Raw genomic sequence first — 12335 nt, forward strand, 5'->3', positions numbered from 1 at the left:
CCGACTTGCTTCCTTTTAGTGTGGTTTCTTCAAGAGAGCAAAAAAAGATGAGCATGATGCAGCCTGTCACAAAGCTGAGATCCATGTTCAGCCGTCTGACAAAGAGAGACTCACAATGGAGGCGTAGTGCCCCCTGCATTCAGCCTCTGGGTAAAACTGATGCGTGTATCTGTCTGGGTCTGTGACCTGCATGGTGCGTGAGCTGAATGCAGCTGAGGACATGCTTTTTTTGCAATATGCTTGTGGTGAAGGCCGGTAAATGTACATATCCATCAGTTAATCACAATCTGTCAGTTGAGAGTAACTGATTTCAAAGTTTTCACTCATTATTTGCCTCCTTTTAACATGTGTATGTACATTTCTGGTCACTATGTAACCATGTTTTGAACTTTATAGCTCTTTACAGCTATCTGCTTTATAATTCCCTGTGCATCAAACCTGGTATCATTCCTGCAGTTTCTCTCTAACTTGGTTTAAAAGATCATTTGTTTTTCTAGGTTACCACTTTGCCAAGCTGGCAGCTTTTGGTGTTTGCTCTGCAACGTTCTGTTTATTTCCATTTATTTCCACAAACATGCTTGCTGGCTCAAACCTGATTTATATCCACTACTCTGAAGCTCTGCTTCTGGACTTCACTTCTTTTTCATATTAATCTTGTTCCAAAAAACAATACTGAAGATACCTATTTTTTATTCAACGTTTTTTTTTCTCTAGTGTGGATTTTTCAAACGCTCCACATATGAAGACAGTGTTCCAAGATACCACGCCATCCGGATACGGAAGGAGGAACGCCAGATTAAGGACGGGAAAACCAAGTTTGATAGCCTGGAGAAGAAACAGTGGATGACAACATGGAATGAAAATGAGAGTTACTCATGAGGTCGGCAACTGGTGGCATAAAAAACATGAAATAATTCGCCTTTGTATGCAGTCTGGGTCCTAAGACGTTTCTTTTTTTATTTTTGCACTGAACCTTCATTTGTATATATTGATGAAAGAAATCATGGAAATGTTTGTTTTTCATTTTGAATATTCTTGCATTTATGTCATAATTCACTGGGCAAGGCAATGAGGCATCAAATAAGTTTCAATCTTTAGCCACTTCGCTGCTGTATATTTACAGATGTATTCACATCTGTAATGCGGTTGGTTACAGTGCTTTAAAAGAATCGCAACTTTTTCATATCTCTCATGCTCCTCTTCGAACCTTTTGTAATGTACAGAAGGAAGCATTTTGTATGTTTTGTATATATTTAAATATTTTAGTACAATTCATATTTATTTCGTCATAAACTGTTAATGGTTCATGCAAACATTGGCCAAAGATTTGGAAGCTCATGGAAGAAACAGCAGCTGGCTGGTTTCAACCATGACCCATTTTGTTGCTTCAAAGAGTATTTAGTTGTTCCATTGATGTAGTGTAATGAAGTGTGGATGGATCATTTCAAACAAGGATTTGTGAAGCAATCTTATATACAAACAGTGAGCAAGGTAATGATCACCACCATCATCATCATCAAGAACAGTACACTGTTACTTCTGAATGTTTTATTGTGAATTTTATTATGCATAAGTGCTTGAAAGAAGACTACTTCTTCATTTTAATTCTCTTTGATGTCATATAAGTTTTGTTCCAGCATGGTCTTTCCAAAAAATTATAGATCAGCTTGCAGCACCTGTTTAGTTTTGCTTTTACACTGTGGAATCTACAGGAATCTAAAATGTGTCTGTGCACTTTCAGTGCAATAATCTACCATGGTCAGAAGAATTAAAAGCTTTATTTCTGAGCAATATCCATGAACAAAGTTGCATTTAAAAAACAAAATAAAGCATAACACACAAAATATGGTAATATCTGGGCTTCACAAAACATTCCTCGGATGTTAGAACTTTAGAACTAGGAATCTTATTTTAGATATTGTAATGTTGGGGAAACAAATGTCCAGAAATAATTGCAATTTCTTTAAAGGCTGGCTTGACCATACTGGGAAAAATTACTTTTACATTACAGCAGTAAAGCAGGAAACTTTTTGTCCAACCATTTTGCTTCCTTTCAGCATAGAGTTTTAAATTCTATCCATATAACAAATGTACGTGTAGATTCCAATGAGTTTTAAAAATGTTTACATTCCTCGAACCAATTACACTTGGAGCTATAGCATATTAGAAAACAATGTTTATCACTAAAGGGTAAATTGGTGTGAGGCAACTGTAAAACCATGTAGTGATGAGCATTACTCTAACAATGAAGAATGCTAATAGTAACACAATTACTTTTCTGTGTGAACGTATTTGAAATCTAAAGTCTTACCACTGGCTATTGTTTGTTTCCAACTAGACACATTACTGGAGAACACCAAAAAAATAAATAAAAATCCTGTGGATTTAAAGATAATAAAGTAATAAAATGTGCATTTGCATGGCTTCCTTCATTTATTAATTCTTTACACGTTATCAATGTATAATTTGTATAATTAATATTTATCATTAATGTATTGCAATGACAAAGAAAACTAGGGAAGAGGCGTTTTTAGTGGGGTGGTGGTATTATTTTGAAATATTATTTCGTTAAGTTTATCAGTGCTGACTAAATAACTTCAGGACTGCATAAATGATAAATTAAGCTATTTACAGCCAATTATTCAGGGTGACCCTTCCTATGCACCTCATAGAACATTTTCTGTGACGCAAAAGTGCCAGGACAGGCCAATGAAAGGACGTTGCTGTTGTTTGTCGAGCTTTAATGACGTCATCGCATATCGGTAGTCGGCAAACGCTCCTGGCAGATAATGAGAAGTCAGGGGGAGGTCATGGGCAGGAAGTTCAAGGTAGTTTAAGTATATTTTCCCCACGTCATTCGTTTCGAAACAGTGTGGTTTTTGACGCCCTCCTTGTGTTAAAACAAGGCGAAAATAGGCAACTCAGTGTGCCATTGCATGGGTTCAGTGTACATTGGAAGATTAAAAGGATCAAGGGAGAGCGCACAGCCATCATTAATGAGGATTATTAAATTGAAAGATATTTGTTTTTATAAATAGTCACTGCGAGCTGGCATTTGTTAAAATGAGGCTTTTACGGTTTCTTATGAAATCCGCATCAATCGAAAAACACATAGATTACTACTCCAGGTTTTCACCGTCGCCTCTTTCCATGAAACAGTTCTTAGATTTTGGTGAGTTTTGGGGAGGGGTGGCTAATTTGCTTGCTTATTGTTTTGTTGTGCACATATAAATAGATGCCACGATGCGGTATCCATTGCATCCCGCCTCTTTTCACAGGGACGGAAAACGCCTGCGAAAGAACATCGTTCATGTTCCTGAGACAGGAGCTGCCAGTAAGGCTGGCCAACATCATGAAGGAAATAAACTTGCTGCCTGACAACCTGCTGAAAATGCCTTCTGTTATGCTGGTGCAGAGTTGGTAGGTTTGCGGTAACCCTAACTTTCAGGCGTCTTATAAATGTTCTGTAATAAGGTTTATATGGTTATTTTAATGTATTATTACTTGTCATTAGCCTCCCTGATTGGCAGATGTTGTCGCTAATAGTCCGGCAGTCGGTCCGTGAAATGTACCATGGGGGAATTTATTTTTGTCACATTTTACCCCCCAGATCAAATTTGATCATCGTGGACTTGGGGAGGTGGCCTCCCTTATTGAAAGTGGCAAACTTAATGAGGATTGATAGTTTGATTGACAAAAGCTTGTTTCTGCAGTTAGCCAAACTCAATGACATGGTGAGGAAAACCTGTGACATTCTGAAAAGGGTGATTAATGCAATTTAATTCTTGCGTAGGCAGGAGTTATCATTTAGGGGACAAAATGAGAGAGTGAATTTTCTAACAGCAAAGAGAGCTATAGATGTGCTTTCCCTGTGTGACGATGTTCTGTCTTTTGTTGGTGTGTTTTCCTTCAATTCAATGTAGAGCAAAACAGTAGTGTAAAGCTGTGTAGCCTACTCAGTAGTAAATTACTACAAGTAAATTACAAATTCATAAAGAGCTACCTGAATTATATACATTTTAAAACATGCAAGTGGTCACTAAATCACCACAAAGTGTAGTTATTGTAGATTTGGTCATGTGAATAAATTTTTGATTGGGAGACGCATCATGCATTATTATAAAGATAGTTTGAGCTAATAAATTGACTAGCGTGAAACCCATAGCGTACCGTAATCCAGCAGTAAACGTTAAATGTAATTACATTAGAATTTTATTTGAGAGCTCAAAATAAATTGAGAGCACAAGAAAAGTAAGTTGTGTGCAGGTTTCAAGGATTTTGTGGACTTGATTTAGTATTGTGTGGATATGTGAAATGTTTTAGTACAATGTGCCCATGAAGAAAAACTCTTGTGCCCTCTATCTATATCGTTAGTGTATCAAAGACATAAAAATATGAATTATATGAATGATATTTCAAGATATGAACATTAAGACATACACAAAGAAATACTGGTAATTAATTGGTGGGGAAGGATTGTGCAAATTGGCATGTAAGTGGATAAATGTTATCTCTGTTAAGGATGTTCCACAAGACACTCCTGTAAAGCGCATTGGGGAAACTTTGTTGTGAAAAATGCTATATAAAAATAAGTTGAATTGAATTAAATGTGCTACAAATGAATACAATGTTGTCGTTCTGTCAGCCCTGCTTTCTAGTTGGAATTGTATATGAAGTGTGTATGCACTTTTTATTCCTTTTCAGGTATATGCAGAGTCTTGAGGAAATACTGCAGTTTAAGAATAAAGGCACTGATGAGAAAGTTATATACGAGTGAGTAACCTAGATTATCCATTTGATTGTATTTGAATTTAATTAGCTTTTTTTGCATATTAAATATTTGAAATCAATTTGGCATCCCCAGTTTCACAGATGCTGTCATTAAGATCCGCAACAGACACAATGATGTCATCCCTACCATGGCCGAGGGGGTGGTGGAGTACAAAGAGGCCCACGGCATGGATCCGGTGACCAGCCAGAATGTGCAGTACTTCCTGGACCGTTTCTTCATGAGCCGCATCTCCATCCGGATGTTGCTGAACCAGCACAGTGAGCATCAGAACCAGTAGACACTAGGGCTGCATGATATCACATCCCAGTATATTCACCAGGACTTTTGGCAACGAGCGTCGAAATTTCTCAATGCCTGCTTTTCGGTACTATACAGACCTTTTGGTACGCCCACAATTTGCTAAGCAGATTGGTAGTACGCATAAAATATTTATGTGATGTGTGTTGTGACGCCTAAAATTTAGTAATCTGTATAAAATCGTCATGTCCTTATGTTTGTTAAATTTGGTTACTGTACTTGTACTACTGTTTTGGTATATCTTGGAAGCGATGAGCACTGAAGTGGTGGTGAAGAAAGGGACAGGTCAGCAAACACATCATTTATTAAAAGAGGATATATTGTGGATAAACGAGGTAAAAAGACGTCGGTGGGGTGGCGATACTTCTGGCAAAGTCCAACTCGTTTATTAAACATTAGGATATGTGGAATTTATATAGATTACTAACTGTTTGGTGTCACAATACACCGTTTATTAATATTTTAAGTGCACTATTAATCTGCTTACCAAATTGTGGGAACAACTAAACGTCTGTATAGTACCGAAAAGTTGCTGTCCGCTTGTGCATGCACCATATAATCCTGCAACCCTAGCAGAGACCCTGCTGTCCTTTGATAGCTCATTTCCTTTTATTTTTTTAACCCACCCTCCCTCAGCTTTACTCTTTGGTGGAAAGATTCCAGCAAACCCTGCCCACCCTAAACAGATTGGCAGTATTGACCCCAACTGCAAGGTCACAGAAGTGGTGAAGGGTAAGCCCCCCCCCCCCCCCCCATTTTGTCCATCTTTACTTCTGGAATGTGGAAACCATGGTAGAATCTGTACAAATTAAAGTTTTTAAAGGATTTTATCCCTCACATCACAGTTGGATATGTGACTTGTCTTTCAGATGCATACCAGAATGCTAGAAAATTATGTGATCTGTATTATAAGAACTCACCAGAGTTGAAGCTGGAAGAACTGAACGGTAAATATAAGTAGTAAGTGACTGACCCTTTTTTGAGCATTTTTAAAATTCTACCTTTTTAATTATCTGCCACTGATAAGAGGTCACATTGCACAAAATTAAATGATTAAATTAAATTTTTGTACATTGCTCCCAATATGCATTATTAGAATATTAAGCACGTATTGTAAGCTTTAGTAAATAAGTGCCTTAAATTAGGTGACTTGCCTTACTGAAAGGTACAAGAGCATAACTACTCTCTGGTCCTGATCCTCGAAGCCTTTTGCGTCCTCAGCGTAGAGGTTCTGCGGGTCGGCATTAATGTGATCAAACGCATTGATTTAAAAAGGACCGCAAGGTCACTGCAGGGGCCGTGTAAATGCGAATGTGTCTGTTGTATTTTGATGTGTCTGCAGCCAAAGAGCCTGGAACACCCATAATGGTGGTGTATGTGCCTTCTCACCTTTACCATATGGCATTTGAGCTTATTAAGGTACGTACCGTGCTCCGTATTCCCTTCCATCTGTTTGTTTTGGCAGTTTGTAGCGCACCCTGAAATGGCTTGGTGTACACCAGGGCTGTACGTGGACCATGCAGTGTGTTAGCTGGCTTTCTGCCAGTCGCAGCATTAAGTGAATTAAGTGAAAGTGAAGTTTTTATTTATCTATTTGTTTTGATGGCATAAATTATGCAGTACTTTGTTGAACACAGTGTTCTTGAAATGTTATTTATATATAAAATTTGCATGATAATTAAGGTCTTAACATTTAAGTTTTTTAAATACAATTTCTGTATGTGTTAAATATTTTCTTCATCATTTTTCCAGTTGAATCAAATTACTGGTTATATTGGTTATATTGATGTTCATTTTCCATTTGTGCGTTTGTACTAACATGCTGCTTTGACTGGGGAACCTTAACACAACTGATAATTGTAGAAACACATTGATGGAACGCGCAGTGTTAAGCAGCATGTGAAGGGACAGGTTTGGGCAATATTTTTTTGTAAGATTTGCATTCTCTCGCAATTCTTTTGTATTCTCTCGCAATTCTTTCGCAATTCTCACAGGGTTTTGCATTTCCTCAGCTCATTTCCTGATGTTGATGCATTGCCACAATGTGGCATGAAGCTGTATGATAAAGCATGAAAACATTAATACTGTAAATGTGTGACAGCATATAAGGGAGCTTGATATTGGGGGCATGAATGAATCTAAATTTAAATATTGGGTGGTACACATCCTCCGTGCCCCTCGCTTCAAAAGCCCCTGTGTGGTAGTGCATAGGAGCAATTGAAATGATGTCCCAGCCCCTGATTAAAAAAAAAAAAAACATATTATTTCAGTCGGGACCAAACATAAACATCAACTTGAGACACAAAATTGATCTCAGCCTGTGCACCGGACATCAAAATTTGTGACTTTGTTGAAAGATATTGCAGCCAGAAAGCTGCATTCAGTTAACAAATTCAGTTAACGTTACTACGGTGTGTAGCTTCGCGCAGCATTAGCCGTCGGCTACAGGGAGACAGATGTGCGGAAATGTTGGTTCTGTCCAAAATGGCTTGGAAACAAATATTTCCAGACATGTTTGTGACCAGTAACTGGAAACAACCAAGAAGCCTTTTGTGCTGCTTGCAAGAAGCGGTTCAATGTAGGCATGAGGGGCGTTGAGGTTACATGTAGGCTAACCTGTAAGTCAACTTATTTCCCTAGTATCCCAAAGTGCCATTTCGCTATCACAATGAATATGTACCGGCCTGTTACAATGAGCTGTTATGCCATCTGTTATGTATACAATTATATTGATTGTATATGAAGGTAGACACTGTGGTGGAATTAGATTTAGAGACCTGGAGGAGAAGAGCTTGATGGGACTGTGGTCAAACCTAGACTTGTTTGTCTGTGTGTGTTTTTTTTGGGAGATGTCCATGTCCAAGCAGGAAACTGGAAGCAAAGGTAGCAGGATTGGGGGGGTGGGGGTGCATTGGGGATGTTCCAAGAAAATTGGGAAAAACAGGAAAATGCTCATTAGCTTTAGGGAACGTGTTGAGTCATTTCTAGGAATGGGCGTGTGACCCAGGTTCTGCATGGGTATGGAGAACCTAATATCTAATCGGGCATTATTAAGGAAATTGGGTTACTTGTATATGCTTTTTATTCAAAAGTCCTCTAACAGTAAATAAGCGTTCTTCAGTTTAATTCATCAAAAGGTGGACAGCTACGAAAAAACCTTTTTTTACCAGAATATCAGACATGTCAGGCATATCAGACATCAGATTACAAAAAAAACCCCAAATTTTTACAAAGAAAAATTATTTTATTTGCGAGGTTATTCAAGAAGTAAACCAGTACTGTGGGTGGGAACAGTACAAGTTTGTCTCAGGGGGCTTCACACAGACAGGGCACCAAAACAATGATCACCGCTCATCCGATGTTGTATTGCTAAATGGGCGTTGATTCTGTTGAATGCATTTCAAGAGTATGGCCAGGAAGCAGATAATACACCATCTGTTGTATGTGTATAGTGACGTTTAAATTCTAGTCCATCAGTATGAGATGAGACCAGTTTTTTTAGATGTTACCATCTTACCAACTTACCATCTTACATTTGGGCAAATACAGTGGTAAGGATAACACTAAACAGATGGTAGCACCACTTCAGATGGTAGTGTGGCATTAAAAAGGTCTTTAAAAGCCTTAAGTTCAGTGTTCTGATAACTGCATAAATCTGGTTGCGGATGTGTTTCCCAGAATGCCATGCGGGCCACCATGGAGTACTGCAGAGACAATGAATGCCCTGAAGTTCACGTACACATCACCCTTGGGAATGAAGACCTAACCGTGAAGGTACGGCTTTTCCCCGAAGTGGCCCTGCCCCCTAATTGGATTCATTCATAACCTCCCCCCCCCCCCCCCCCCCATATTTGAGGAAGCTTGTTTTTGGCAGGTGAGCGACCGAGGAGGGGGCGTGCCCTTGAGGAAGATCGATAGGCTCTTTACCTACACCTACTCCACGGCCCCTCGACCCCGCATGGAGACATCCCGGGGGACCCCCCTGGTGAGAAATAGCCGCCTTATTGCACTGTACTTGTACACTTCAGCACCATATTTAGCCCAAATTATCCCAGTAAAGTTACAGCTTTTAAAAACCAAATATTTTCTCATGATGATTTTTTCCTATTAGTCACTATTAATAATTATCAGTAATATAACTAAATTTTTTTCTTTACGTCAAGGCTCCGTTTTTGCTTAACATTTCCTTAGGATTCCATTTAAACAGATTCAAAATATAAAAAGCCAAGGAATTGAATGAACTGCAAACTGAAATCTAATTTTAATAAATCATAGAAAGGTAAGCTTTTTTGTTCCTTGGGCACTAACTGTACCAAATGTTGACGGCATGGTTTGTTGTTGGGTTTTTTCTCATTCTGTCTCATTCTTGTTTGCCAGTATTTGTTTTGTGGCCAAGGAATAGGTATACAGTGAAAGAGCCAAGAGTTAAAAATACGTTATATTGTGATACCGTTCTTGTTGATTGTAGATAATTCTGTGTATATATACTGTAAATAAGGACGTAATATTCTTGTTCAGTTTTTGCATTCTGTAAAAGGTACATGTCAGTGTAGTCAAACTGGAGTCTTATGGGAAATGTGAGGGTTAGTCTGTTAAATCACGGCAACACCACCAACTTGGGTGACAGACTGTTAACTGTTAAATATCGCTAAAACGTCAAATATCACAATATCGTTCAGCCCTAAAACACAATAACAGAATAATAAAAATACTACTACTACTAATTTATATGTATCACATTGTGTAAGATCATGTGGCTAAGCCACAGCTAACTTTTATTTTAGCAGCAATTATTTTGGCATTAAGGGACTGTAGAAAGTAAAAGTAAACTTGATGACAAAGACAGCCTGGGCTACTCTGAGAGGCTAAGTGGGACACGTCTGTGGCTAACCTGGCATTAGTGGGTGAGTCCATCACACCTGAATGGGCATCTTTTAACATGTATTTGCATTGCACTCCGTCTGTGGTGATATTTAAGTTCTGCTTGCTGTACTGTTTCTTCACTTTTAATGAGGAGTGTTTACACAGAACTGATGCTTCCGCGCTTTCAGACCTTCGTCTGCCAAGCACCATCTTCTTTCCTCCATATTGATGAGCAATTAAGAAGGAAAATCTTAATCGATGCTTTTTAATTAATAATTTTAATAATTGAGTAATTGAGTTTCACAGAGTAATTGTGACAGTTCAGGTTGAAACTTTGGACAAGTGCTAGGTTTGGATTCGGAGGCATGTGTTGCACTATTAGAAAGACTTAAAATACATTTGAAATACATTTATTACTGTAAAATCCATATTATTTGCACACTTTACTCCACATTCTGGCTTTACGGCACATTTTCTTTAGGCATCCAGGTCATTACATTTCATTAAATTCATAATTAGACCGATCGAAATAACAAATTGAGAGCACAAAAAAGTCAGTTGTATGCATATTTTAGGGATTACATGAACTCGATGTAATATTTGTCAGAACGTGAACTAAATTGTGTGTAGGATTTAATACAGCATACCTGTCCATGCCATGTTGTTGTATCCGGTACAGTTTTGTTGGCCCTGCCTTTCCAAACAAAGCATTATCTAAGTATCCCAGTTTAAATGGATCGGTGCTTCCTGTTCACAGGCTGGCTTTGGTTATGGCCTGCCCATCTCACGCTTGTATGCCAGATACTTCCAAGGTGACCTGAAGCTGTATTCCATGGAGGGCTATGGCACCGATGCTGTGATACACATCCGGGTAAATTGACTGGCTCAATGAATTATTTGATTTTGACTATTATTTTAATTTAGATATCATTTTGCTATGATATTTAGCTCAAATAGAGTTTAAACATGCCCCTCATGTTCGTATGTAGGCATTATCCACGGAGTCCGTAGAGAGGCTTCCGGTCTACAACAAGTCCGCCTGGAGACACTACAGGACGATTCACGAGGCCGACGACTGGAGCGTGCCCAGCAAGGAGCCCAAGGACGCGGCCACTTTCCGAGGATCCTAGGTCTGAAGCCGGAGTCTCGTCGCCATACTGGAGACTGCAGGGACAGAGGGAGCAAGAGACCTTTTCATTATTCATAATTTTCCACATGAGCGTGTGATTGACAAGCTCCTTTAAGAACAGAAAGGAGTTCACCGGTCTGGTTTTAACGTATTCAGCTGCCTACGCCTCACTGGTGGTATTTTATGCTACCATTATGATGCTGTGATTGTGAAAATGCAGATTTAAGTTATGTGAATTTTTGCTGTAGTGGTAACCATTTCCACGGTCATTTTAGACATTTCATTTGCTGCGGCTGAATGAGCCTGTCAGGGTCACTGTTTTCAGTGCAAGTACTAATGAAACACTTGATGAAAGCTGGACTGAATGTGCTTGTCGATTCTAGCTACAAAGGAGCTGTGGGCTGTATTGTCTTATCAGGGCTTTTGGGCCTGGTGATTTCTGTTGTACCTCTGCCGTTTGGTTCAGGTAAAAAAAAATTTTTATCTAGAAATTAATATTTCCTGCCTCATGCATATGGGAAAATTAGCTACTGAGCAGGAAAACAGGCATTTAAACCCCCCAAGAAGAAGCCACAAAATTTGAACAGAAACTCTACAATGCTGGTACTACCCAAATGATCCTTTAAAATCTGCTTTCAATTCCGAAGATGTTTTGATGTGCAAAGGTCATATGGCATTTAACAGATTAATGTAGCTAGAGGGTTGTGATGTAATGTTATACAGTATTATTCATGTATGGTGCCTTCAGGGCAAGAAGGTATTTTTGATAAGTAAAACTGCACAGTTTACCATTTTTCTCTCTCACCTTTGTCATATTCAATTGTGGTGTGAGGAAGATATTTTGGGGGTATGGAATGGACAGAATTTTTAAAAATATCTTTTGAGCTTGTCTAAAATCACTAGAATATGTATATAAAAATAACATGTAGACTATCTTCTGAAGGTCAAACATTGCTGTATTTAGGAACACATGCATCCAAAATACCGTTAGCCTAGTCCACATTTCTAATGCAATCGTACCTTAAGCATTAAACATTTACTAAATTCTAACAAATCTCCTAGTCTGTAGATATCTTTGATTTCTTAATAATTGCATATTGACCAACAGTAATTCATTAGACTAAATGAATGCATTATTAGCAATAGCATGCAGCTAGCCAGCTGGTTTCATCTGAGGGGCTAGCAGGAAGGTATTGTAGCATTGGCTCGGTTCCAGTCTTGCATGTGTAAACAGCATCTGACCGTTAACCCAAG

General features: G+C 38.6%; 2 protein-coding genes across 5 annotated transcripts in view; both read left to right on the top strand.

Annotated features, from left to right (window-relative positions):
• Nucleotides 1-2412, top strand: part of itga6a (integrin, alpha 6a) — a 20745-nt gene extending 18333 nt beyond the window's left edge. For 2 of the 3 annotated variants that reach the window (XM_049026088.1, XM_049026069.1), the window contains one exon: nucleotides 715-2412. In XM_049026088.1, coding sequence (XP_048882045.1) covers nucleotides 715-879 — 165 coding nt within the window. In that variant the 3' untranslated portion in view covers nucleotides 880-2412. Of the gene's footprint in view, nucleotides 1-19; nucleotides 151-714 lie in introns of all 3 variants that reach the window. The other variant, XM_049026077.1, reaches the window with a different exon arrangement.
• Nucleotides 2413-2681: 269 nt separating this feature from the next.
• pdk1 (pyruvate dehydrogenase kinase, isozyme 1) lies at nucleotides 2682-12135 on the top strand. 2 transcript variants are annotated; one of them, XM_049026186.1, is made up of 11 exons: nucleotides 2682-2828; nucleotides 3279-3420; nucleotides 4705-4773; nucleotides 4865-5049; nucleotides 5726-5821; nucleotides 5959-6036; nucleotides 6432-6508; nucleotides 8768-8863; nucleotides 8964-9074; nucleotides 10710-10823; nucleotides 10942-12135. In XM_049026186.1, exons 1-11 carry the CDS (start codon nucleotides 2744-2746, stop codon nucleotides 11080-11082), a joined length of 1194 nt encoding a protein of 397 aa, XP_048882143.1. In that variant the 5' UTR covers nucleotides 2682-2743; the 3' UTR covers nucleotides 11083-12135. The 2 variants fall into 2 exon arrangements, with proteins under 2 accessions (XP_048882143.1, XP_048882132.1); XM_049026175.1 differs by having other exon boundaries at nucleotides 2749-3172.
• Nucleotides 12136-12335: the final 200 nt, after the last annotated feature.

This window comes from Brienomyrus brachyistius, chromosome 1, assembly GCF_023856365.1.
Source record: "Brienomyrus brachyistius isolate T26 chromosome 1, BBRACH_0.4, whole genome shotgun sequence".
Classification (NCBI taxonomy): Eukaryota; Metazoa; Chordata; class Actinopteri; order Osteoglossiformes; family Mormyridae; genus Brienomyrus; species Brienomyrus brachyistius.

Coding starts and splice junctions, on each gene's coding strand:
- pdk1 (XM_049026175.1), top strand. CDS start 3,064: ATGAGGCTTTTACGGTTTCTTATGAAATCCGCATCAATCGAAAAACAC. Junction 5,822..5,958: donor GGTCACAGAAGTGGTGAAGG/GTAAGCCCCCCC, acceptor CTTGTCTTTCAG/ATGCATACCAGAATGCTAGA. Junction 9,075..10,709: donor CATCCCGGGGGACCCCCCTG/GTGAGAAATAGC, acceptor TCCTGTTCACAG/GCTGGCTTTGGTTATGGCCT.